Source organism: Podarcis tiliguerta (assembly GCF_965153285.1).
Source record: "Podarcis tiliguerta genome assembly, chromosome: 1".
Taxonomy (NCBI): domain Eukaryota; kingdom Metazoa; phylum Chordata; class Lepidosauria; order Squamata; family Lacertidae; genus Podarcis; species Podarcis tiliguerta.
In genome coordinates this window covers 39,258,216-39,284,406 of record NC_139534.1, presented here as the reverse complement: position 1 = coordinate 39,284,406, position 26,191 = coordinate 39,258,216, and the positions used below count along the sequence as shown (strand labels likewise).

General features: G+C 40.3%; 1 protein-coding gene and 1 long non-coding RNA gene across 4 annotated transcripts in view; one reads left to right on the top strand and one right to left on the bottom strand.

Moving 5' to 3' along the window:
• LOC310665327 overlaps positions 1-26,191 on the top strand; it is a 152,783-nt gene that overhangs the window by 84,361 nt on the left and 42,231 nt on the right. The window contains exon 3 of the long non-coding RNA XR_014505403.1: positions 19,344-19,418. This is a non-coding gene — a long non-coding RNA (uncharacterized lncRNA). The remainder of the gene's footprint in view (positions 1-19,343; positions 19,419-26,191) is intronic.
• LRP1B (LDL receptor related protein 1B) overlaps positions 22,458-26,191 on the bottom strand; it is a 728,211-nt gene continuing 724,477 nt past the window's right edge. For all 3 annotated transcript variants that reach the window (XM_083404224.1, XM_083404226.1, XM_083404225.1), the window contains one exon: positions 22,458-23,750. In XM_083404224.1, coding sequence (XP_083260350.1) covers positions 23,610-23,750 — 141 coding nt within the window. In that variant the 3' untranslated portion in view covers positions 22,458-23,609. The remainder of the gene's footprint in view (positions 23,751-26,191) is intronic.

Here is a 26,191-nt window from a genome sequence, read left to right as displayed (position 1 = left end):
GGTAACAGGTGGCTGGAGAGGTTCATTTTTTTCATCTGACTAGTAGCTCATTAGCAAACAAAATAGGCTTTCTAGTCCCACCACTATGCTAAGATAGCTCTGTTAGTAGAGCATAAGACTCTTAATCGCGGGCTCATGATACACTTAATCTCAGGTTCGTGAGTTTGAGCCCCACATTGGGCAAAAGATTCCTGCATTGTGTGGGGGTTGGACTAGATTACTCTTGTGGTTCCAGCTCTTCAAAAGTGGTGTTTTATTCCTTTCCTTCACAGTTTTTTATTTAATTCTCTATTGGCTTATTTTCTGCTTGACTATAAGTGAGTGACATTCATTCCTGTACAGCATTTTGCTATGCACTGTGCAATGTGGATCATGAAAGGAGCAAGCCAGAAAAAGTATTTTGACTCCCACATTATGGGAAACTATAGCTAGTATGATCGAAAGTGATGCATGGATATTCCACATATACAACTACAAACAGATGCCGTGCTCCCACGTATATTTTCCCTGTAGCATTTAATCTCACCTAATTTAGTATAGTGTGTTTTTTTAAAAAGAGGCAACATTCACCATTCTCTTCAGAGAGTTCTTTCACAGCCCAACCCAGTTCACAGTATGAACATTGCCTCAACTGTCAACAGCTATGTTTTCCATCTGTTAATTATTTACTCTTATTTTTGGCACTTTACTTTCCACTATGCTATAATTAATTCTCTTGTTTCTTGCTTGCTTCTCATAAATATTTGTCCCTTTGGAATTTTCTTCATAAATATAAGCGGTGAACTGAATCAAATGTGCAGGCTCTCACACAACTGTATGACCTCAAAATGCCTACAGGAGACTTCTATAGAATCTAACCTCATGTTTCCTCTCCTGGATACATACGGTCTCCCAGGGCCAGCAAAATGCCTACATGGACCGCTGTCAAAAAAGGGGTCATGAATATGTAGTGTGGGGTTATATCATCCAATGAGAGGGTTGCATCCGTTAGTTAGTGAATCCAGACCAGTTCTCTGCATGCAACTGCCTCACCACCACATGGGACAGATTTAAGAATTATGTAGCACCACAATAAACAGGGATGAGTATTGCTAGCATGCTGGTCTAACCATGTGGGAGGAAATTGCCTACATTGCTAAGATTCACCATGAGGCAGCAGCAGCTATGCTGCTCCAAATAATGTGTGAAGTGCCTGATCAATAGCTGGAGACTATCCTCTTTCCTCTCAACAGTGACCTTAAATGAAGTCAAGTTTAAGAGGGGGATGTTATACAACCTTTTAGCACTATAACTTTGGAGGAGCAGCTTTTTCAAAATATGAAGCTCTTAGCCATTTGAAATGAATCATGAATTTTCACACATCAGTATTCTAATATAAAAGCTTCAATGCAAATGACTGCCCTGAAGAGCCTTCCATGGATTTGGGGCATTTTCTTAAGGATTTAACTTTCATTAGAGAACTATCTTGGAAACTTGAGATAGATATAATCCTGGTCTCATGGTTCACAGTCCTCCCAGTGACATCCTATCCATTTTTGGAGGCTGACACTTATACAGATAAGACGTGCGTTGCTAATCAGCATGAGTCTGCGATAATGTATAAATAAAATGGAATTGGCATAATGAAATTTCAAACCCCTAGGAGAAGGAAAATGGATATAGCTTCTTTTTAAACATTCTTTGCCTGGAACAGAATAGGATTTGCTTATACAAAATGTAAGAAATTAAAGTGGGAATCCTGTTTAGAGCTATCATAAGAGCTATTAACTCAAATCTTAGCATTTGGTGGTACCTGACCTTTTGAATTGAGAAGTGAGAGCTGGACCATAAAGAAGGTTGATCGCCGAAGAATTGATGCTTTTGAATTATGGTGCTGGAGGAGACTCTTGAGAGTCCCATGGACTGCAAGAAGATCAAACGCATCCATTCTTAAGGAAATCAGCCCTGAGTGCTCACTGGAAGGACAGATCATGAAGCTGAGGCTCCAATACTTTGGCCATCTCATGAGAAGAGAAGACTCACTGGAAAAGACCCTGATGTTGGGAAAGATGGAGGGCACAAGGAGAAGGGGACGACAGAGGATGAGATGGTTAGACAGTGTTCTCGAAGCTACAAACATGAACCTGACCAAACTGCAGGTGGCAGTGGAAGACAGGAGTGCCTGGCGTGCTCTGGTCCATGGGGTCACGAAGAGTCGGACACGACTGAACGACTAAACAAAACGACCTTTTGAATTTGCTTGAATGGTATTGGTAAGCAAATGCAAAGTAACCAAAGAAGTCAAATTGTATGCTGAGGTCTATGAGACTAATCTTTCAGCAGAGTCTGCAAATGTGGCACAGACACACTAGAAAGATGTAATAGCCACTAAAGTATATACTGCCAAAATAGACTGCCAACCAAGGGAACCACAGGTATAACTTTTGAACTTTGGCATGGAAGAGTACCAGCGTCACACACAGTACATGTGTTTGGCAGTACAGTGCTACCTCGGGTTACATACATACATACATACATACATACATATGCTTCAGGTTACAGACTCCACTAACCCAGAAATATTACCTCAGGTTAAGAACTTTGCTTCAGGATGAGAACAGAAATCGGGCCCCGGCAGCAGCAGGAGACCTCATTAGCTAAAGTGGTGCTTCAGGTTAAGAACAGTTTCAGGTTAAGAACAGACCTCCAGAACGAATTAAGTTCTTAACCCGAGGTACCACAGTACTGCCTATGCCTATGTACCCAAGCAGAGTAGGCACAAGTTAGATTCCAGAGCAAAAGACTAGTATGATTGGCTATGCTCCAGGGAGTAAAGGATACAGAGTAAAGGACTTGAACACTAGGAAAGTCAGAACAAGACATGTGGTTAATTTTGATGAACACATGAAAACTGATATGAGAGGAACAGTGATAAACTTTTTTGATCAGTCAGAGGAAGAAACACAAACCAACATTGACTTTCTTGAATTGATGTATGACAGTCCAGATCTGCCTTCTACTGCCACACCACCAAGCAGAGATGCTGAACAGGAAAGAGAAGCAGAGAAGCAGATTGCAAGAAGCAGCACAGTCAGAGGAGAGGAGGCTGATGATGAGATGCCTGTGTTAGATGGTGCACCGACACATACGAAAACAGGGCTCTCCAAAGAACAGAATTAGAATTTTAATCAATGCTTACTGGTATAGTTAGTCCTTACTAGGAGCCAGAAGGCATAGTATCTATCTAAGTTTTCCCCCCTTCACGTTCTTTGACACTTTCTACAGCAGTCAATCTTGTTTTGTCCATGACGACATTAATAATATGTAAGGAAGCACCAATCATTAAGTTATGTGGAGTGAGAGAAACATAGAACAGGATTGTTATTGTCATAATAATGATGACCCTCTTTGGAATACTTGGAGAAATGGATCTTATAGTAACCTATGCAAACTTTTGACAGTGTCGTAGCCACAATGGATACCTATATACACAACAAATGACGTGATTTACCTATTTATAGCTTTGTGGCACCCAACTGTCTTTGCTGAGTCCATGAGGGCCTAGGCATATGACAAGTTTTACAATCCAGTTTCATAAATTTTGTTTATTTCAATGGATTTAATTCCTCCTGAGTAACAGAGACTAAATCACCTGAAACCCTTGTTTCAGTCTGTAACTGACTGATTTGTGGATTGCATTTTTTAAAAAAAACTTCATTTTACAATTTGCTGATGCCCAGAGTTTTTGCATTCTTTCTCCATGCAACTTTTGTGGCTGTAGCAATTATTAATATGTTATTAAATTTCTTCTCCAGTAGCTGAGGAGGCATTAATTTTTAAAATGGGCATTTTCATGAAGGTGATTTGAAGGTTCCATCCATGCCATTCAGACATGACAGTGGCTCATTAATACCAATCTATCTGCCTAATGTTGTTTCAGTAAACAGGACTTTGAGGTTCTCTGTTTTTATTGTTTTCTGCTGTCATTTTGTCATCTTTTTCCCACTCAAGCCACATCATTATTTGGAATGCACAAATTCGTTAACAGTACTAGGGGTCAGCAAGCTAAGGCCCATGGGCTGGAAGCAGCCCATGGAGGCCGTTTAACCGCCCCCCGAGCCACCCCTGAACCAAGCCTCCCACTTGGCGAGTCCCCACGCACTGCACTAAACTGGCACAGCGCGGCATGGGGACTCTCTTCCGTGGCTTCGGAAATTGCTTCTGCGCATGCCCAGATTCCGGAAATCACTTTTGTGCAGGTGCGAGTTTCGGCGTCTGGGCATGTGCAGAAGCAATTTCCGGTGCCGTGGACATATGCAGACACAATTTCCGGTGTCACACTGTGCTGGTCCGGCCCATGAAGGATTTCTGCTGGAGTGATCCAGCCCATGCCCGGTCAGCCTTGCTGACCCCTTCCTTAGAGGGATGGCAGCTTCAGTAGCACTTCAGAGTCTTTTGGCAGAAATTTGCTGATCTGCTGCAGGGACTTCAGATCATACATTTGCCGGATGTGGTTAAGATTAAAAAGTACATTTCTCCCATTGCTAGTAGGAAGTGTGTGTGTGTGTGTGAGAGAGAGAGAGAGAGAGAGAGAGAGAGAGAGAGAGAGAGACTGATTTGGGCCCATGTTGGATGGAGCAAAGGCTTAAAGCCTCCCTCTTTTCTGTACATCACAATCTCAACCCAGGTCTTACCCCCCACTTGTTTTTTAAGCAGCTATGCAAAGTCATGCTATGGGGCAACTGCCATGTCTCCAGTTTGGCCCTCAGTGGAATTTGAGTTTTGTTTAGTAGGATGTGGCCCAATAGCAAAACATTTTAATGATTTTATTTATTATTCACTTTCCAAAATGCAAACAGTTTAAGAGAAAGCTAACACAAACAAACACTGTTAAGTAGCTGAAGGCTTACCAGTGCAGAGGGCAGGAAGAACTTAGAACTCTGCATGACGCATCATTATCCTGGAATAATAGTTGATGCAGGGAGAACTGTGAAATGGGATGCTGGTTTGATTTTGTGTAATTCAGTCCCAAGGAAAACAACAGGAAGGGTCTGACAGAAATGAAGGAAGGCAGAATGCAATTTGGTCTTTGATGTGTAAACAGATTTAGTACAACAAAGATCAATGAGGAAACCCTCCAAAGGAATATGTATTTTAATGAATTATCATATTTCACGATTATTATTTTTTTAAAAAAAATAAATAAATTTCAATTTCAATTATAGACCAGTTTACAAACAGTACTGTGCCTCTCGGGGAAAGCGTATGGCAATCAAAACTTCAATCAAAGTCCTGCCAAGTCTCTCATAAAAAAATAAATAGCCATAAGCCAGTGTGTTATTGTCCTTTTAATGTTAGTTGAATGCCTATAATTCTTCTCATGTCCGCCCCCGCTGTCAGCTTTGTGACATTATCGGCCTCTGTTTCACACTCCTCCCCTTGAAGATAGAAGATTAGCTCATATAGAAAATGTTGGCATGTTCTGGAGTATTATTTTGAGATGGGCTGATGGTTTATTAAAAAAAAACCACAATAAAAATTATACTATGAAGGGGAAGGAGGGAAATGGATGTATCTTTTAAGAAAACTGAGTACAGCTGCAGTGAGGCAGCATTCCTCGCCAATTATACCCAGAAGTATAATTTAATGGGGCTTACTCCCAGGTAAGTGAAGTTAGGAATGTACCTTAAACTGTTTCTACAAGTAAATAGTACAAGAGCAGGGCTACTTGCAATCTTCCCAGAATGCTCCTGTCCACCACACGGACATCACTCCCTGCCTGTAGAGCGCAAAAGTACAGTGGTACCTCACAAGACGAATGCCTCGCAAGACGAAAGAGTTTTTCGTTTTCTGAGTTGCTTCGCAAGACGGATTTCCCTATGGGCTTCCTTCGCAAGACGAAATGTCTTGCGCCTTTTTTTTTAAACCGCCAATGCATTCCTATGGGAAACCGTCAATACACAGCGGTGCTTCGCAAGACGAAAAAACTCGCAGAACGAATTAATTTCACCTTGCGAGGCACCACTGTACTTTGGGATAGTGTCACATGATTTCACTAAAGATGATCCTCCACATATGGGGGTGGGAGATGGGAAATCTATATAGTATTCAAAGGTCATGCAATGCATCTGCATGGGGAAATGATCTGTAAATCATACTTTTTCTTATACATTGCATACTTGGCAAGCCATCAGTAATTTCCAGCCAGTGTTCCTGTGTTAGTAGCTGTGCTTTTGATTAAAAGTGTCTGTATCCGAGAAGCTGCATGGCCATGCTGACAGAACAGCAATTTAGAATCCTTGTACTCCAGCTTCAAAATTTGCAGTTTTTGCTCAGAAGTCTTGTACTGAGGAGGGGGGAAGTTCCCTTACACACACACACACACACACACACACACACACACACACACACACACACACAGCTACCGTCGGTATAAGTGCTGCATGTGCAGAGTCAACCCTAGTGGAAGTAAGAACATACATTGGGGGAAAATACATTGTACTCATTCAACCAGCACTTTCCAACTCATAAGTTGCCTCCAGACCAACACTATTTTGCAGGATGGATTCAAGCACATTGAGGTTTGTGCAAGTGTTCTGTTGACTTAGCACAACAAAGCCACTTTTCTTGCAGTTTGGAAAATGACAGGGAAATTCATTGAAAAGGATCAGATGAACGTATTATTAATGGAAAGACATGGAGATATCCCACAGACAAATCAGACCAAAATGCTCAATAAAGACCAAGCCTAGTCTAATCTCTGGATATGCTTTCTACAAGCAAAGTAGAATGAACACACAGTTTTGCTTCTTGTATCAGCAACTGTGATAGCAATTACTACCTTATTGCCTTCCACAAAATCATAATTAGAGCCGCACAGATCAAGCCTGAATACTTCATTCAGAAAACTCAAGTCTCATTTAGAGATCCTTGAATCATCCATCTATCTTGAACCTTGTTTGATTGGCAACGTTGCTCCTTGCTCAACCAGAGAATGACTGACACCGTCCTCTTGGTCAGTACAGTGGTACCTCGGGTTAAGAACTTAATTCATTCTGGAGGTCCGTTCTTAACCTGAAACTGTTCTTAACCTGAAGCACCACTTTAGCTAATGGGGCCTCCTACTGCTGCCGTGCTGCCACCACATAATTTCTGTTCTCATCCTGAAGCAAAGTTCTTAACCCGAGGTACTATTTCTGGGTTAGCGGAGTCTGTAACCTGAAGCATCTGTAACCCGAGGTACCACTGTATCAATTTAGGCACTGCCACGGGAGGAGGGGGAAATAGAAACCCACTGAACTGCTTTGCCTACTCTTTTGCCTCTGCCTTCCTAACTAGCAGAGGTGCAGGAGAGAATGCAATTCTCTGCCAGGTGTTCTGGCTGCTAGTTTGCTTACCAGATGCAGGTGAGGTAATCACTAATTGATCTAGGAACAAGTGGCTCACTCCCTCTGCTGATCAAGTCCTTGGTACATTCACCCTCAGTTCCAGTGGGTTAAGACAGCTTCCTAAAGGCAGCTTGTGGTCAAACAGAAGGTATAAAGGGGTCAAATTACTTCCTTCTAATCCACCTGCTAAGTACAGCCTAAGTGGAAGGGAGTCTGGATGACAGCCATAGAGGGAAATATCTCAGCCCTTGAGAAGGTAAATATCTTACACTGAAATTCCTGTGAAACTTTTTCACTCTATTAACAGCTGCAATTAAAAGCTCCCCTCTTTAGCTCACTGTCTTCTAATGTGATGCATTCTGGAGTAATTCAGGTTCTCCCAAGTTTGAATGCAAAAGGGATAGTACCTCACTAAAAGAATACTTATATTCTAGACTAAATATAGAGCAAAAAGTGATGATATTGAGGATAGGTGAACGTACCCTTCCCTACTTTCTCTTTCACCTCCTTTTCTTCCTTTCACCAGTTCTATTTATGTGTTACTCATGTGTAGGGCATGAGTGTAAAGTTGGGCTGAACATTTTGCCCTTCTGTAATGTTGCATTTCCCTAATAATTGTTCTTTGTTGTCACATGTGGATTGTGCTCACCTGTCAGCCATTTTTCTTTGTTGCATATATGGGAAAGTCACACATATTCCAAAGTTTCTCCCCAGTTCTCCTTAGACTACTTTAGGCATTACAAGCCTAATAACAGGTAACTGAAACAACTGCATATTATTTTTATTATATGTGATCCTCAAGGCAGTGGCCTCAGAAGCACCATTCACACCGATGGTGCCTAATAATAACCATACTCAAAGCAACAATAATATGTTGTAATACAGCATAAGACCAATTTTATTGGGCCATTGGTTAACACTCCTGATTTTGGTGCTCCTGTTGTGTGACTTTTAGAAGTGGAACCTGCATCTCTCACATTGCCACGCTGTACCTCGCTGCAGCTGATTCCTGCACCTTGTAGTGAGGAAGGCACCCAACTTCCTCTTCCAGTTATTACAGCAGAAGTGCAAAGAGTAGGCGTAGCTCTGGAAGCTAACCCAGGCACAGCCCCTCAGCTATTTCTTGCAACATGCTTGAAACTTTTCCTCTCTGCAATCTTGTCAGGGAACAAAAATAACAAGTTTATTGAGCCTTGTGGACTGCATTCATCTTGATGAGTCACACGCTGCTCCGGTCTGTGCTATTGCCACTTCTCTGTAATGTGCAATGCAGTCCTTAGAAGTAATACATGTTGGTTTCATGGGCACTTTATCGTTCTATGAGACCAAAGCAGAAACGACTGCCTGTGCCATTTTTTAAAATAGAATTTTGACACTTGCGTGGCTGGATTAGCCATTAAAAAAAATAAATCCACTGAATAAGTGGAGATCAAGCTTGGCAGTAAGTTATTTTCTTTTCTGAAATGAAGCAATAATTCTTCTTGGTCTTACCATTTGAAGTGTCGTGCAAAATATTGCAGATACTAATGGGTTAAGCCAAACTAGGGTGGGGAAGCAATAACCCCATGCATACTTTTCTATGAAGTGCAGCTGGAAGGATGGCACAAAGAAGAGAGCAGCTGAAGGCATAAAACATGGTGCAATACATGAAATAGTAGGATGTTTGTTCTCACAGCAGTTTCTTGAAGCACTAGGCTGCAGGTAAGATAGATGTGTTGTAAAAGCAAATGAGAAAGATCAGAAGCTGGGGCTGCTGACCTCTGTGGTGGGTGGAGGAGGCCAAGCTGAGGAAGACTTAGCAAAAACAAGATTTCCAATAGCCTAAATCTTAGGGAATGACAGGTTGTTGGATTAAAGAAAGCCAAAACCACAAGAACACCCCCACCGAAGTCAATTAGTGAGCATATGTCCTCCTAGAGGTGAAGCAGTTTCACACAGAGTTTGTGAAATTACTAATAACATCAGAAGGCTAAGCCTGAAGAAATTAGTTCTTTTCTAGGTATGATTGCTCCTGTGCCAATTAATGCCTGAGGTCTTCTGACTGCAGGAGAGAGTGAGCGAGCTAGTATGTTGCATAGATCGTGCGGCAAAGTGTATTGACCCTTAATGAGGCCAAGTGTGTGGTCCAGAGTGAAGGGAGTTAGCAGCGCGTGAGAGGAACACATTATTGTCAAAGAGATATAATCAGATTATTGATCCATGAAGTCAAGGAAAGCAAAAAAAAAAAAGCAACAAAATTTGTTTCCAATGTTGGCAAGATTAATTACTTAGGGTCAGGTTGGCTACAATGCAAAGCAGTACTGTTTTGTGTATGTGGGGGAGGAACATATGCACAGCTACTTCACTTGCTATTTCTGGCAGATCCTGCCAAAGAGACAAACTGTTAAAGAGATGGCTCAGGAAGTACCGTGGTAGAAGTAGTCGTTCATACTAACTAAATTCCAGGCTAGATTACTGTAACATTCTCCGCCTTTGAAGACAGCTCAGACGCTTCAGTTAGTTCAGAATGCAGCTGTGTTAATTGGAGCAAGCACATAACCCTTACTATATGATCTGCAATAATAACCATATTGTTTCAAAGTGCAGCTTTAATCATTAAAAATCCCAAACAATCTAGACCAGAGTGTCTTAAACATAACCTTCACCATATGGATGTGTCTGGCCTATCCTCCAAGAACTGCTTTGGAGGCTTTGCTCTAGCCCAGGCATAGGCAAACTCGGCCCTCCAGCTGTTTTGGGACTACAATTCCCATCATCCCTGACCACTGGTCCTGTTAGCTAGGGATGCTGGGAGTTGTAGTCCCAAAACAGCTGGAGGGCTGAGTTTGCCTATGCCTGCTCTAGCCTTACCCCCGTTCTCCACTCAGTGGCACTGAGATGTTAACAATGTAATAAGTGCCCTGCTGGGTTACACCAAGCTGCACATAGTATAAGGTTTTGTTCTCACAATGGCCAACCAAAAGCCATGAATGCAGTAGCCTTCTGCCTAATAATGCTCCATAGTAACTGGTATTCAAAGGCATACCACCATCATGGCTAGCCTTGGATAGCCTTATTGCTCATGAAATTGTCCAAACGTTTCTTATGCTATCCCAGGTTGATAGTCAATTACTATATCTTGTGGCAGTGAGTTTTTGTAGTTTATCTATGTGCTTTGTGGAAAAGCGTATCCTGAATATGTCAGCATTCAGCTTCATTGGGTGACCGTAGATTCTAATATTTGGAACTAATAGACTTTTATTCCCATGGAAAATCTTTCCTTCCGGTTCCAAGCTTCACTGGTCAGTTACAGTGGAGCTTCCCATCTCTGCCCTTCATTCTTAGTGACATATGTTTTGCTCTTGCAGACTTGCTTCCTCTCCCAAAGCACAGGGATTGGAGGGCTCTGCTAAAATGATTCCCTCTGATCATACATAAAACCCTTCCCCATATGCAAGTTTTCCATAAGCAGGAGACGTGCATTTGCAAAGCTACTCCTCCTTGCCTCCCTCCCCCAGCTGTGCTGTTTTGATAATACAATATGCTTAGATACAGCTTAACTATTAGTAGATGCTTGTATGTAGCATTTCTGAGATGTCTGGACCTCAAAGTGCTTCAGAGGACCCTGGTTTGAATTGTGTGTTGTCATACAATTCCTTATAAGGTACCCTGCCTCATCTCTCAGTTCAAATCTGATGCACATTCCTATACTTTTATGACTTACCTAATATTCTAATACAGTCTAATCCATTTGCCTTCTGCAGTAAGTTTTTACTCTACATTTTTAAAAAACCAATATATACAGTAGATATAGTTCTCTGGGTAAATCCTCCCCCCCCCCCCGCACATGCTTAATGAACCTGGGAAAATGTGACGTGAAGTACGCATTCAAGATACATGACTAAAAGAACATTATTCAGGCATCATAGTGCATGAATAGGTATGACTGCTCCAGAAATATTGTGAGATAATAAAACTCTCCAAAAAGAGAAACCCAGTCGTCATATATTTTGTAGAGTATTAGAATGGATCTTCTATAATTTTTAGGATTATTAAAGGATATTTTAAGAGTATTTATGTAAATGAATTGTTTACACATTGAAGTGGACTGTAGTCAACAAAATTTTATAATATCATAACTGCTTTAGTCTTTAATAGGCTTTCTAGGCTCATTGGTATTTTTGCTTAATGCGATACAGGCCTATTGTCACCTGTCAAATTTTGAAATATTTGGATTTTCAATTGCCTTAGCAGAGACCATGTCATTTTGGGTGGACTGTGCAAGCTAAATAATAGTTGTAATAGGTTGTCTAGTTAGCTAAAGGCCACCCACAATTTCCCAACTGCAAGTTCTCTCTATCTCAAGAAATAGAAATGCAGGACAGTTTAATAAAGAGCTAGTCCCACATCATTACATGTCACCAAATTTCAGAACCATACTAGTTCCTTCAAAAACTTGCATAAGCAGAATCAGAATATATATTTTTAACAGTGCCAAGCTCTTGCTGCCAGCAAGCTTCAGGCAGTAAATTTATTGTTTACCAGAACTTTGCTATTGCTTTCAGTTGTCAACTGTGTTTAAAAGTGTTGTCTTCCCTCTCTGAATAATGAGAAGAAGAAAATACAGGGCTAGGGATTCTAGACATGAATATGGAGCAACCTAATTTCTACATGATATTCTCTCTTTCAAAACCCTGACCCCTGGAAGCCTGCACAAAATGTGTTAGAAAATAGAAAGGTTTATATACAAATTAGCCACAGGCAGAATCTTAAGTCTATAAAGGTATGGACTTCCACCCTCATGAGTACAAAAATCCAGAGAGCTGAAGTAACGATATTATCATGCAACACCTTTATACTTGTGAAGATAGAAAGATGCTTTATACTGAGCCAGATCACTGGTGCTGCTAATTCAATACTGTCTGCCATGACTGGCATGGCTGTCCTGGGTTTCAGGTGGGGGTCTTCTTTGGCAGCCTTACTTTAATTTCTGACTTTTTCAAGAGAAGATTGTGCTGTTTTAAGTCTGTGACATTTCCAGCTGACGAAAAGGTGTACATGAATATAATTTTAGGTTTTGTTTTTTAAAAACCTTACTTTCTTTAACATTGTACAATTATGACGCAGTGGTACCTTGGTTCTCGAACTTAATCCATTCCGGGAGTCCGTTCAACTCCTGAAACCATTCAAAAGCCAAGGCGCAGATTCCGATTGGCTGTGGGAGCTTCCTGCAGTTGAGCGGAAACCGCATCGGATGTTTGGCTTCCGAAAAACATTTGCAAACTGGAACATTTACCTCTGGGTTTGTGGTGTTTGGGAGCCAAAGCGTACACGTGCCAAGGCGTTCAAGAACCAAGGTACGACTGTAGATTGTTGGGTTTTGTGTGGTTTTTTTCTGTGTGTGCTTTTAATGATTGCATTTTTTATGGGATTTTAATTTTTTGTACTTTGATACTGTCATTATGAACCAATGGAAAACAAGATGCAACAGAACTTGGCTTTGAGAACCAGCATTTTAGAATTGGCTCTAAAATACTTTGAGCAATTGCACACTTTTGCATCTAAATAGATATTGCATCTTACATAATCTAGCTTTGGTGCTTTCTTGGTAGTTTGCATTGCTAGCAAGCCCCTGATTAAAAAATGAATGTCCAGGTTTTCTGTTGGAACTTGGCTTTGTTTCGCAGTACGAATTTTTATCTGAAATTTAATTTTATTATGCCTGTTCATTGAAATTAAATTGCTATTGGAGTGGCTCATCTTGGGAAAATACAAATGTAGCATTGTTGCTCCTTGATCAGATTTCATGATGATGATCAAATACCTCAGTCACACACATTGTTATAACTCAGCCCTTGAAATGTTGTTAAGCGATGCTTTCCATTAGGTTCAAATTGATGATAGGCCACTATATATGAAAAACATGCAACTTCTCGCCCTAGCATCAAAATTCCTTGCTGACAATACAAAAACATCCAAGCTCAGACTTTTTTAAATATAAAAAAATCAAAAATAAATGAAACTGATTAACTGTTGAGTGCTACATAGACTACAGCTAATTAAAGAGACTTCACTGATGTTTGTGCAGATATGCATGCTTATTACATCTAAAACCTATTATTTCCAAGGCTGGGAGGGCAGCTTATTTCAGTAGCATAACTTGATAACAGCACAGTATTCTTAATTTGCTGACTGAAGATGGTCATTCCACAGCCATTCCTTCATAAACGTTTTGGGACCTAGGAAATTGTAATTTGTATTGCCCAGTTGTTAAAATCCCTGTTTGAGGGCATGGTGCTTGAGGAGGTCGTGGCAGTTGCCCTCAATTTGTTTTTGAATGAAATAGAAAAGATCACCTAAATTAATTTAAGTCCAGGTTTAGTCTGGGTTGGGGCACTAAGACCCTAATGTATGAGCTTTGTTGAGGGGGGAGAGGTGCAGTGTGATTCTGTTAATTCTTCTCTATCTTTCCACAGCTTTTGATACCATAGTATCTTGCAAGATTAACTCTGTAGAATGGGAGTTAGGGGCACTCATGAGTCCAATCAGCAGAAGCCTTGTGCAAGGATTTTTACTTGCACAATGGGGTCCCCCCTCATTTCCCCCCATGCCCCGTGAAACTGGCTTGCAGTGGTCAGAAGAATCCATGGAACAGTGCAGAACAGGGAGACAAGAGGGTGAAATGCTTGCCCTGATGAAACGGTCACCTTAATGTGACGTTGGATTCCTCCCAGTGCTGCTTGCAGATAATAGCATGGGGGATTTTTGCTTGACTCCATTGCATTGTGCTGTAGAGTCCTGCAAAGTTCCATCTTATCTCCCATGCTGTTAAACATATGTACCACCTGGGGAGATCATCAGAGGTTTTGGAGTGTGGTGTTTTTCTCTATATATCATCTAAGTGAAGTGAGGCTGTGCAGGTGATAGCTTGCAGCCTGTGTAGATTACAACTGAATTTGTGTAGATTACAACTGTGCAGATTACCGTTTGTGTAGATTACCACTGTGTAGCTACAACTGAATTTGATGTGGCTTGGGTGAGGACAAACAAACTAAAGCCAAACAAAGCCAGATAAGATAGAGGTGCTGTTGGTAAATGGTTCTTTTGTCTGGGAATTAGGTGAGCAATCTATTCTACATGGGGTTGCATTCCCCAAGGGAGCGCAAATGTGTAGAGACCCATTGCAGCTTGGGGGTTGGTTTGCCTCCTACCACAACTCCTGGACTGTGATAGTATTGCCGCTATGATGCATTCTCTGGTTAAACTCTTGACTTGATTACTCACATGTGTAGTATGTGGAACTGCTGTTGAAAACTATTTGGAAGCTTCAGTTACTGCAGAATGCAATTGCCAGAACTTCAGCTGGCACAGCCCAATGGAATAAGTTTACACATCAAATCTGAATGACGTACATTGGATGTCTATTGGCTTCTGAGCCTAATGCAAAGTGCCTCTTCTTCCAGGCTTAGTTAAACTGCCTGGGACCAAATACATGAACGGATTATTGCCTTTCCTTCCTCTAACCTTAATCTTAGGCTCTTCCAAGGGGGTTGGCTCTTCCCTTGCCCTGGGAAGTTTGTTACATGATAACAAGGGAGTCTTCTCTGTGGTGGCACCATATCTCTAGAATCCCTTTTCTATAGGAGTACAGTGGACGGTCAGGTTGCGGACATGATCCGTGTGGGATGCACGTTCGCAACCCACAGCGCCGCGTCTGTGCATGCGCGGGTTGCGATTTGGTGCTTCTGTGCAAAACGCGATTTAGCACTTCTGTGCATGCACTCTCACCGAAACCCGGAAGTAACCCATTCCGGTACTTCTGGGTTTTGGTGTGTCCGTAACCCAAAAAAACACAACCTGAAGCATCTGTAACCCGAGGTATGACTGTACTGTTAATACCAATGTCAACATTTATTTATTTATTCCTTTAATTTTATTGTATTTTATTGAGGTATTTTTTGTTTATTCGTCCCTTTTATATTTCACATTGATATCTTTGGAGATGGATGGCAGCAAAAGGCTTTCAATATTATAATAATTGTAATATTTGTACCCCGCCCATCGGACTGGGTTAAATATAACATGAATGGTGCTGGGGAAAATAGCTTCCTCTTCTATTAGTGGGTGCCTTTGCTGGATCAAAAGCAATTCCACGAGTGCAAGGGCACCATTTGGTTCCACCTACTTTACTGCAGCACATTCAAATAAGCTACAAGACCAGAAGATTGTTGCTGTCAGCCATTCACACTGAAAAACACTGAACTGTAATTTGTATTTTACGTACAGTTCTTCACAAAGCATGACAATACTTTTGAACTGTCACTGAGTAACTAAGGGACTGCATTTGGCTCAGTCTCTCACTGTGTTCTAGTGACCTTGCATACTTAATCATAATTGAGAGTCAAGTGACTTTTATGGGACATGAATTTTAATTAGGCTTCACATTAACAGTGAAGGTACTTTGTCTAGAATTCCTCTGATTGTGATAATTAATTGGCTGTCAGGAGTCAGCCTCCTGTCTTCCAGAATCCGTTGAACAGCATATTTTCAAATATTTATGAAGATGTTTTAGTGTGTATCATAGAAAATTTCATTATCATTATAATTACACTTGGAAATAGGACAGTTTTCTATTGTCAGATAAACCTTGGGAGATAACCCTTATATATACCCAGTTGAGCACTCAGCATGTGAGGGGTTCCTGCAGATACCAACTCATCAGAAAATGTGTTCTGCACGATATAGGAACCAGGCCTTTACTATGTACTATGGCTTTGCAGCACCTACACTTTGGAATCCCCTCCTGTTAAATATTAGACAGAAACTGGCTCTGTTGTCTTTTGGCATCTAAGACCTCTTTCTTCCAACAAGCCCTTACATGGAGATATTTCCCAGTCTGCATTTGTATTGGATTGTTGTTGTTTTTTTAAAAAAAAAATTAATTGTTTTAGTACCCCACACTTGTTCTAACCTGAAGCAGAAACAAAATCTGAGAATCCAAGGCAAATACTCAAAGGAGACACAGAGAGAGCATGCAGCTTTATTGGTCTCTTATTGGAGCCCAAGGCAGCTGGCTTTTCTCTGTCAAATTCCACTTACACACACGGCATGAAGCCATACGGTCAGTGCTCTCAGGGGGGTAGTAATATTTGGAGTCTAGCACCAACACACACATGAACCCATTCAAGAAGTGTATTAAGAATAAAAGGCGGGTGGGCAAAAGAAAGAGGCAAAAGGTAGCTTTTGTAGAAAATAGAACAATTTAAGTCTACCCTATTGTAATTACTGAAGAGCAGGCTTCTGGTCTTGTGGATAACATTGCAGTGTTGATAGATGAAAGTTGAAGGACAAAGGCTGTTGGCAACAGTAATCTTCTAAAGGCACCTTCCTGGTGGCCTTTGACTGACAGCTGGCTCTGAACTAGCCACTCACAAGACAGTCATGTTCATCAGGAAGAGGTGCTTCAAATATTTGGACATTGGGAGAAGAGCTATTTCCTGAAGCTATTTCTCCTATCCTTGCTAGATGCAGCCCATTCCTCACTTAGTGTATTCAAGGGATATGTGTGTCTTCCGTTTTACATAATGGGAGATTAGGTAGACTGGGTAATCTTAACAGGACAGGCTGACAGTAGGGCATGGAGCCATGAGCTGGGGGGTCTATATGGTTGACCATGGCTGTGGAGAAGGGGGAGTTAAGGGCTTCAGTGAGTTCTCTACAAATACTGTTCTGGGATGGTCTGTTCTGTTCATATTGTTTTTTATGTCATGTTTTAAAGATCTCCCTCAGCTTTATGGTTGCCAGACAATAGTAAAGGTAAAGGGACCCCTGACCATTAGGTCCAGTCGTGACTGACTCTGGGGTTGCGGTGCTCATCTCGCTTTATTGGCCGGAGCCGGCATACAGCTTCCGGGTCATGTGGCCAGCATGACTAAGCCGCTTCTGGCGAACCAGAGCAGCGCACGGAAATGCCGTTTACCTTCCCGCCGGAGCGGTACCTATTTATCTACTTGCACTTTGACATGCTTTTGAACTGCTAGGTTGGCAGGAGCAGGAACAGAGACAGAGCAGCGGGAGCTCACCCCGTCGTGGGGATTCAAACCACTGACCTTCCGATCGGCAAGTCCTAGACTCAGTGGTTTAACCCACAGTGCCACCCGCGTCATACTAAATTAAAACTCATGCTGCAGTGGGTGCACCTCTAGCATGCTTCAAGCAAGAGAGCTTGCTTATTTAAACCACCTGAAAATATGTTTAAGAAGGATCCCAGTGTATAATATTTTTATTAATACTGCAACTTCCAAACTAGGTATACAGGAGTGGGGGAGATTCCTCAGTTCATAGGTAATCTACCCATTGAAGGAAGTTGGTGACTGATATGTTCCTTGGCCCTACAGTGTGAGCGGAAGAGAAAGTTATCTGAGAAGTGGCAATAATTACTCTTATCGCAAACGTTTTCCCCTCCTCACTTGGAGATAAATTGTGTCCTCGGTATCTTTTTGGCTGTAGATAAACTGATCAGATCTGTATTGCAAACATCTCTGTCCATTTAGATTGTGCTTAGGTCAACTTTGAAGATAGAGTGTTTACTTTAAAAGTTAGAAATGACTGCATACAAAGATGCATTGACAGAAACAAAAGAGCATAATGTGTGCTGTATTTTCAACCTGCTCCATAGGAAGGAGTGTTAATAGCCACATTAATTTTTGCATATCGTTTTGTAACCGGTCTTGTCCTTTGTTACTGTTTTTAGTATGTTCTTTAATTTGGTGTATAGAAATTGCACCCTTTAAACTGTTTATTACAAATGCAAATCCACCTTCTATACAAGTAAAGTTTAAGAAAATTAGCCTCAGTTGATCAATTCTCAGCTGTTGAAGCACCATGGCAATCTCAGCAGAAAAGCCTCATCGTGTTGCTTTTTGTCTTTTAGGTTTGCTTTCTGTGGTGTGCTTTCATGCTCCTAAATAGTAATTCAAAGTTCATGAGGCAACAGTTTTATCCTGAGAGGAGCTTAGCCTTCTTTGGCAAGCTGAATTTCTTGTTTTCACTCAGAGTGGATAGCATGTCCTTTATCGCAGCTGATCGCACAAACATGAAAGGTTGTGTCTGGTGCCTTGCAGGGTACTTTAGATTTCCTTATCATTATAAGTCACCTTACGCTGCCTTTCCCCCCTTTCTTCTAAGCCACTATATTCCAAGATGAAAGAAAGAGGCGATAGGAACTCAGAGCAACAAACTTTCATTCTAATCCTTCTATGGGAAGTGTTTAGTTTTCTTTTTCTTTCTCTTCCAAAGACTACTACGTAACGCAGACACTACTTACCTCTTTCCAGATTAATATGTTGGAATATAAGAAAACAATGCTCTAACATGGCACTAATATGGCTTGCCTTCTTTTGATAGGCAATGGCCTTAACATGATCACTATCTTCCAATGTAGTTTTGAAATTCATGATGTTCTGTCACTTGTGTTATCTCAGGTTTTTTTTTCATTCATCTTAACTATTTTCTCTTGATATATTCCACTTGCTCAAAGCTACTAGTGAAAAATGCTGGCAGAATTAAAAGAACAATGAAGGATTAAATCAAAATAGAAATAGATCAGCAACTTTCTAACATGAACATTGGTGATAGTAATTTTAAAAAAATGGGCTTGAGGGGTGTTGGGATTTTGTTTAGTTGTCTAGTTTTATTTTGTTAGGCATTTATGGAAAACAATAAAAATACTTAGCAAAGTAAAAATAAAAAATCCTGAGCTTCTGGTTTCTTCTTATGTTATAAAAATGTGCTTCAAAGAAGGCTACTTTTAAATTGTAATTACTATAATTACACTCTATATTATTATACAGCTTCTTGTTTGCTTCATAATGTCAGTGCAGTACTGGACATTTCTAGTACACTATCACTGGGCACAAATGTGTGTAATTTCAGACCTAATAAAAACTATCCCCTAATCATTTTCAAACTTTCCTCCCCTACCAATTGTTTTTACAGAGTAGAAGAAAACTCAGATAGGAGGAAATCAGTGGGTGAGGCACTGGCAGCACAATTTGGTAGATGCGAAAACTGGTAAGTACCCAAGCTTTCTCTGAGACTCTTCCATGTTGTTTTGCAGTCCCCCCCCCCTTGACAATGCCTGGGGAAATGGGTTTGTTGATAATTCTGCCCTCAAATACCATGCCACCAAGTTCTTAATTTTTCTATCCACGTTTCTAATCTTAAACCAAAGGCAGGAATCGACTTCATGATAGAAGAGAGAGAGGATAAACTGTTGCCTGTTTATCTGTGACATCACCAAGTCTGATCCCCCACTCTCACTCTCCCCACACTCCGATAACTAAGTTTCTATGCTGTGTCTCATCTTCTTGCTTGGAGTCTGCATCACTGTGACTCGGTTCCATCTCTGCATCTCCAGAAAAGAATTCCCGGGAGGGAGATGTGTGTGTTTTTCCTACTAGTCTCTGGGTTTGAGAGGTTTGCATGCGCTCAAATGGTATATCGCAACTGCTTTGTGGCTGTGAGTGTTCATTTTGATGCCCAAAGCAGGCCCCTAAACTTTTGTTTTTGAGAAATGTACATCTGTTGAATATCTTCTTCTACCGCCACTGTTAAAAGTACAGGAACTTGGTGCAGAGAATAGGTTGCAATTATACTTGTTCCCCACAAAATGTACAACCTGAAAAACCTTTCTAGACTGTGTGGTTGGAGCAGGATTGTATACTGCCCAGTGAATTTTGGATGAAGGGCAATATACAAATTTAATAAGTAATAATAGTTGTCATTTTTAAAAAACCTTGGCTCTAAACCCAGGAGAAAACTGTTGGGTTGTTATGAGATAAAAAGAATGTATTGTTACTATATGATTGATTACCTTGTGGTTACTAACATAATCCTATGCATTTTACGCAGAAGTAGGATTCACTTTGAGTGTGCATAGCCTTGCAGTGCTCTGCCTCACTTTCTTTCTGCCTCTGCCTACCATTATCTGCCCTACCCTTTGTCCCACTGGCCAGTGCTGGAAACAGAGCAGGAGCGCCAGCAGCTCTCTGGGAGGTTATTTAAAAGCACAGTAAGAGAGGGACGCGGGTGGCGCTGTGGGTTAAACCACGGAGCATAGGACTTGCTGATCAGAAGGTCGGTGGTTCGAATCCCGCAATGGGGTGAGCTCCCGTTGCTCGGTCTCTGCTCCTGCCAACCTAGCAGTTTGAAAGCACATCATACTGCAAGTAGATAAATAGGTACCACTCCGGCGGGAAGGTAAACGGCGTTTCCGTGTGCTGCTCTGGTTCGCCAGAAGCAGCTTAGTCATGCTGGCCATATGACCCGGAAGCTGTCTGTGGACAAATGCCAGCTCCCTCGGCCAGTAAAGCGAGATGAGCGCCGCAACCCTAGAGTCGGTCACGACGACCTAATGGTCAGGGGTACTTTACCTTTACCTTTAAGAGAGATTAGTTAAAATGTAGGCCACAGATTAGGAAGGATGAACAGGACCAAGTGGCTTCTGGGGTAGTTGAATAGCAGCATCACAAGACTATGAGAAAAGCTAGCCTAGCATTCTGTTCTTACAGTACCTGTTCTTACAATACCACCTGCCGATGGGATGGCTACAAGCAGAACCTAAGTGCTTAAGCACTCTCCTCACTTGTGACCCTCAGCAACTGGTATTCAGAGGCATACTGCCTCCCAGCAATGAGGAAGAATTTAGTCAGCATAGCCAGCATCAGCTAGGAGCCCCTGATAGCCTTATCACTCCTCTTTTCATGCTATCCATGTTAGTGGCCATCATTATTTCTTGTCGGAGCAAATTCCATATAGCGTCCAGGTAGGCTTCATTCAAAATTGGTGGACCTTCCCAAACGATAATAATTAACAGGAGTACCTGCTTCAGCAAAACAAGCAAACATTGATGGACTTTGAGGAGGAAATTGGTAAAATTATATATATCAGCAAACCTACCATAACATTACTTTCAATGGGTCTTTTGTGAGTAGGACTTAATTGGCTATAGTCCACTGACTTGAACACTGAACATGTTTGTTTGTCACTGGTTGGACAGAGAATCCTGTGCACAAATAGATTTTTGTGCATTATTCTTCAGACTGACCCAGCAACTGGAACCACGTGTACTAGCCATTTAAAAACCTGTGAAATCTGCCGTTCATTATTCAGAAGGGCGAGTAGGGAGACTGGATTCAGCTTCCTCCCATGCAACTTTTTCACTGTCAACCATCTGACTAGTGAAATTTCAGCTTTTTAAAAAAGGCTTTGTGTTTGCAGTTTGGTTACTTTGTCTGTCTTTGTCATGGATCAGAGCCACCATGTTTATTTACCAACTTTTACTCTTCTTAAACTGAAGAAGTAGAGTTTGACATTTTGTACAATTTTGTGTTGAGGGCAAAATATTACATAAAAATTGAAGGTTTGACATTTTGCTTCCCATGTTTAGTATAATGGATCTTTGTTTCTTGAGTTGACATTGCTCAAGAAATATGTTTTTGAATGTATTTACAAACTCCTCAACAGGGTAGTTAGAGTGTTAGAGTTTCATTTGAGTAAATAGAAGTCAACATTTTTGTGAAGTATGTAGGACTTCATTTTATAAAAAAACATAGGCAAAATGACTTTTTTTAACCAAATGAAATACATTATTCTATTAAAAATAGTTTTAACCAATACTCAAAAAGGGTTGCGATATGTATAACATTGTTCAAGCACAACTGCACTAGTATTACATGAATCAAGTTCTTTTTAATAAAGGCCTCAACATGGCAAAGTTTAGAAATAGGTAGTATGCATGCACATAATACAACAAAATCTTTTATAAAACAGCTGTATTTTTTTTTTTGCAATGTTCGTACAAAGGGAAAAAAGAGCCACCACAAACATATTTAATCTGTTAGATTAATATCTCATGACAGCTAAAAAATCAGTAATGTGTAGCAGAAGAACAAAAGCCCCCACCCCCATTCTTTGTGTACAGGTGTGTGAAATCTTTTGTGCCTTTAAAGTTATGTATAAAATATTTCAAGGACTGTTTTTTTTCTTAACAACCTAGAGAAATCGCACTACGTATTTCTGTCACAATTAAAAAAAGGCAAATTGTATTGATTTTTCTTTTTTTTATTCTTCATAACAACATAAAATAAGCTAATACTGTACCAGAGAAAGTGCTGGAAACTCATTACATTGAACGCTCTCCACCCACTACTGAGAATGTGATTTTGAGGTTTGTTGAAGAAATTTTAAAAATAATCCACAGTAGCTTTTAAACAGATACAAAATGATGAAGACTGGGTTGATTTAATATTTTTAGGCAAGTATGGGTTCTCCCCACTCTTCCCTTTAAGAATTCTCTTATTGATGTGTGTGCTTATGGCTTTTTGCTCTCCTTACACCACGGGGGAATTCATCATACACAAATAATGCATATGGCTGAGTAAATAAATATATAATATGTGTGTAGGCGATGCCCTCTTGTGCTCCAGGTAGGCTACTGTATACAGGACTGCAGAATAGGCCTTAGCACACATCAATTAAGGTCTTTCCACTTGCAAGTCGTATATCACTAAGTTCTATACGGTTTTACTAAATACGAAGGTTTTTTTACATGGTATATATGTTTAGTATAGCTTGGACGACCACTGAATCTCCAAAACGGAAAAATCTGTGTTCATGCAGACCATTAGATGTTCTCTATAGTACTCATAACTTCTTGGCAACCTAAAGCTAACTGTAAAAGGAAGTTATGCTTTATTTGTGAAAGTAGGTTTCCTAAAATTTTAACAATCTGAAGTGAATTTTTAATGGGCACAAAGAGAGTAGACCATCCATACTTCCACCATTTAAAAGATAAACAAATTCACACACTGTACTACAGCCTTCAGACCATATAATGGAAAAGTGCAGATATCATCTTCATTGATTAAGTAAAACCAAAGGAAAAGGCTCATACAAAATAGATTGCTCATATTCACACTACAAAGGAGTTTTTTTTTAATTTGTAACAAATTCAATGTGTGTTATATCAGCAGCATTGTTGTAAATTTTACTGTAGTGCAGATTTTTTTTTTCATAAAAATACCATACAAATGGTCAGTCAAGTCATCAGCAAAAGAAAAACCCAGAAAACCACCAACCAAACAGAAAAAAAATAAATCCAGAGGTAATGCTGATGCTAAAACAATTATAATACTGTTGGTACATAGAAAAGTAATCATTATATTTTATACATTTATACAGTATACAAAAGGTTACAATGGATTATGCCACAGTCTCCCTTATGCCAATATCTATTTTCTTTGGAAGGAGTTCTTTCCTCTCATCAACACTGGCTAAGGAGTTTCGACAATTTTGCCCATCCATGTACAATTTTGCATACACTGGATTGGAGTAGTTTGTTGGCTGAAAAGAGATAAATATGTGATAAGAATAGCCCAAGCACAAAAATCAAGAAACCTCTCAGTTTAATACATCATACAACGTGCACACATAGGAACAAATTGGGACATGATTATTCATTACCTTGGCTCACGTAAATAATAAAGAGTTGTTAAATAACTAATGGGACATGCTTTTAATACAACTGATGACATGCAACATGAGGGGAAACAGTGCAGTACTCTTCTTTTTGTTAAAAAGTGTGGCACTTACTGTAACAACTTCATGGTGAGTACCGACGCCTATTTTTCAAGGGGGAAAAAACACTGAGGGGAAATCAAGTTTATTGGAAATATGGGAGGGGGACATATGAAAACTATGCCAATTCATTTCTCAGTTTCTTATATTTTCATATGATCCTGTTATGGAGAATATGAATAGCAGTTACCCTTGGAATGACCACAACTCTCAAGGGATACCGCTGCAGAAATGCTTACAAACTTCATAGTATGTTAGGATACCTTCTCTTCAGCCCAGCTGCCACTGCAATATTTTGATTTAAAAGTTAGTAAAGGGCAGGGTGCTTTAGTGACAATAATGGGTGCCTCTCCAGCCTGGACGTTGATCTAAGTCAATGAATAGTGTTTTAAAAGCCTGCCTTCTTACTGTGTACAGACACATATATTCACATGTGCGCAGTCCATTTGGATACATGTTCCACAGGCACGTGAAGTGACGCTCAAGTTCTCCACTTGTATGAGGACAGCTGATGGAGAAACTCATATGCACATGTTGTGCTTGTGCATGGAAGGTGTAGGAGAAGTTTCAAGGGGCAACTAGATCAGACTTAAATAAACTCTTTCCCTAAGTTCTAAATATCCTACTCATATACTTCAATATTTCACTTGGTAATTGTACTGAATATAAAAGCAACCACATCATTCAGACCACCTCGACATTGAGCCCATAGGACAGATCTAGTCATTAGACTTTGTTATGGTTTAATTATGAGCATTTTTGCAAGATGCCTTTTTTCTATAGTAATGTCTTTATAGCTTCTGTATCATTTTATTTACAAAAAAAGAATATGCTTGAAGCATGCATGAAAATATTAGATAATTTTCATCATTAGTATATGGTTAAAGGAAAGTTCTGGATATTATTAAGGCTGCAACCTTATGCATACCGAATTGATACTAGACTTAGTAGAATTATTGTTGAGTAAACACACATAGCATTGGGCTGAATGTTGTGTGATATAACCATAGCCTATGCAATTGGCTTGAGCTCCATTTTTCATGGCCAGATAAGCTCACAATTAAAGCCCTATAAAAGCCCAGTGAATGGGTCTGTCCAGTCTGCTTGTCTCATGCTGTATATTGTAAAAAAAAGAAAAAAGTGATTGCCAACTCTACAACGTCCTATAAACGTTTTTGTGCAATACATGCAAAATGATATCCAGTTGTGGAAACCACATTACAAATGAGTGTAAATGATTTCATATAAATGCATGCATCCTTGCATATGAATATGATCATTAATAATAATGTCACTGATGTTTAAGAAAGTTTAAAGGTCTTTGATTCATTACTCATTTATTATGGGTCGGAGTCAGTCTTGACTTGTGGACATAAAGGCTTGTTCTGTCCACTTCTGATCTATGAAGAGGAGTGGCAGGGGGAGGTTAATTTTTCCAATTTCCCTCTCACTTTGCTGCCAGCAGTGCCGCCACCCCCCCCCCTACACTGTTCTGGAGGGTCCCCAACCCTCGGGAAGAGTGTGGGAGAGAATTGGCAAAATTCACCTTCCTTCACTACTTAACTGGAGCATACTCTGAGTGGAATGCCACTTGGAATATTCTAACCGGCAGGGAGCAAAGTCTGGATCCAGTCCAGCAGATGAAATTTAGAGAACGTTGGGAACATTGTTGTCCAACTACCTACTAATTTTAAAGCCTTTTAAGTTTACCACTAACTTTATTTCAGTTCTGTGCCTTGTGCTCATAAACTTGTTCCACTGCCCTAAAATCTGTTACACAATCCAGCGCACCATCAGGTACAGAGAACGCATCTAACTGGGCATGTCATTTTGCTTATTAAGACACTAAATATTGTGTAATGTTACTGTCACATTATTTTGAGCAGCCTATAATATTCCAGATAAACCATTTGTCTGATGTAGGGTATTGATATAAAGTGGCTAGTTGAGCCTAATTTTAATGAAAAAAATATTACAATTTATTTCCCAGAGAAATAGTTTGTCATAAATTTGTGCATTTTTTCCTCCTGTCTGTTTCTTTTAGTGTGATAAAAGGTTTTCAGTTAGTTATGCTCGCTTACTATCTTGCCTGAAGTTTCTCTTAGAATTACTAGCTAAAAAATGCAAACACTGATTTCTGTGAAAACAGATGTCAAAGCATCACCTTCGACACTACTATCTAAATATGACTGAATATTTGAAATTAT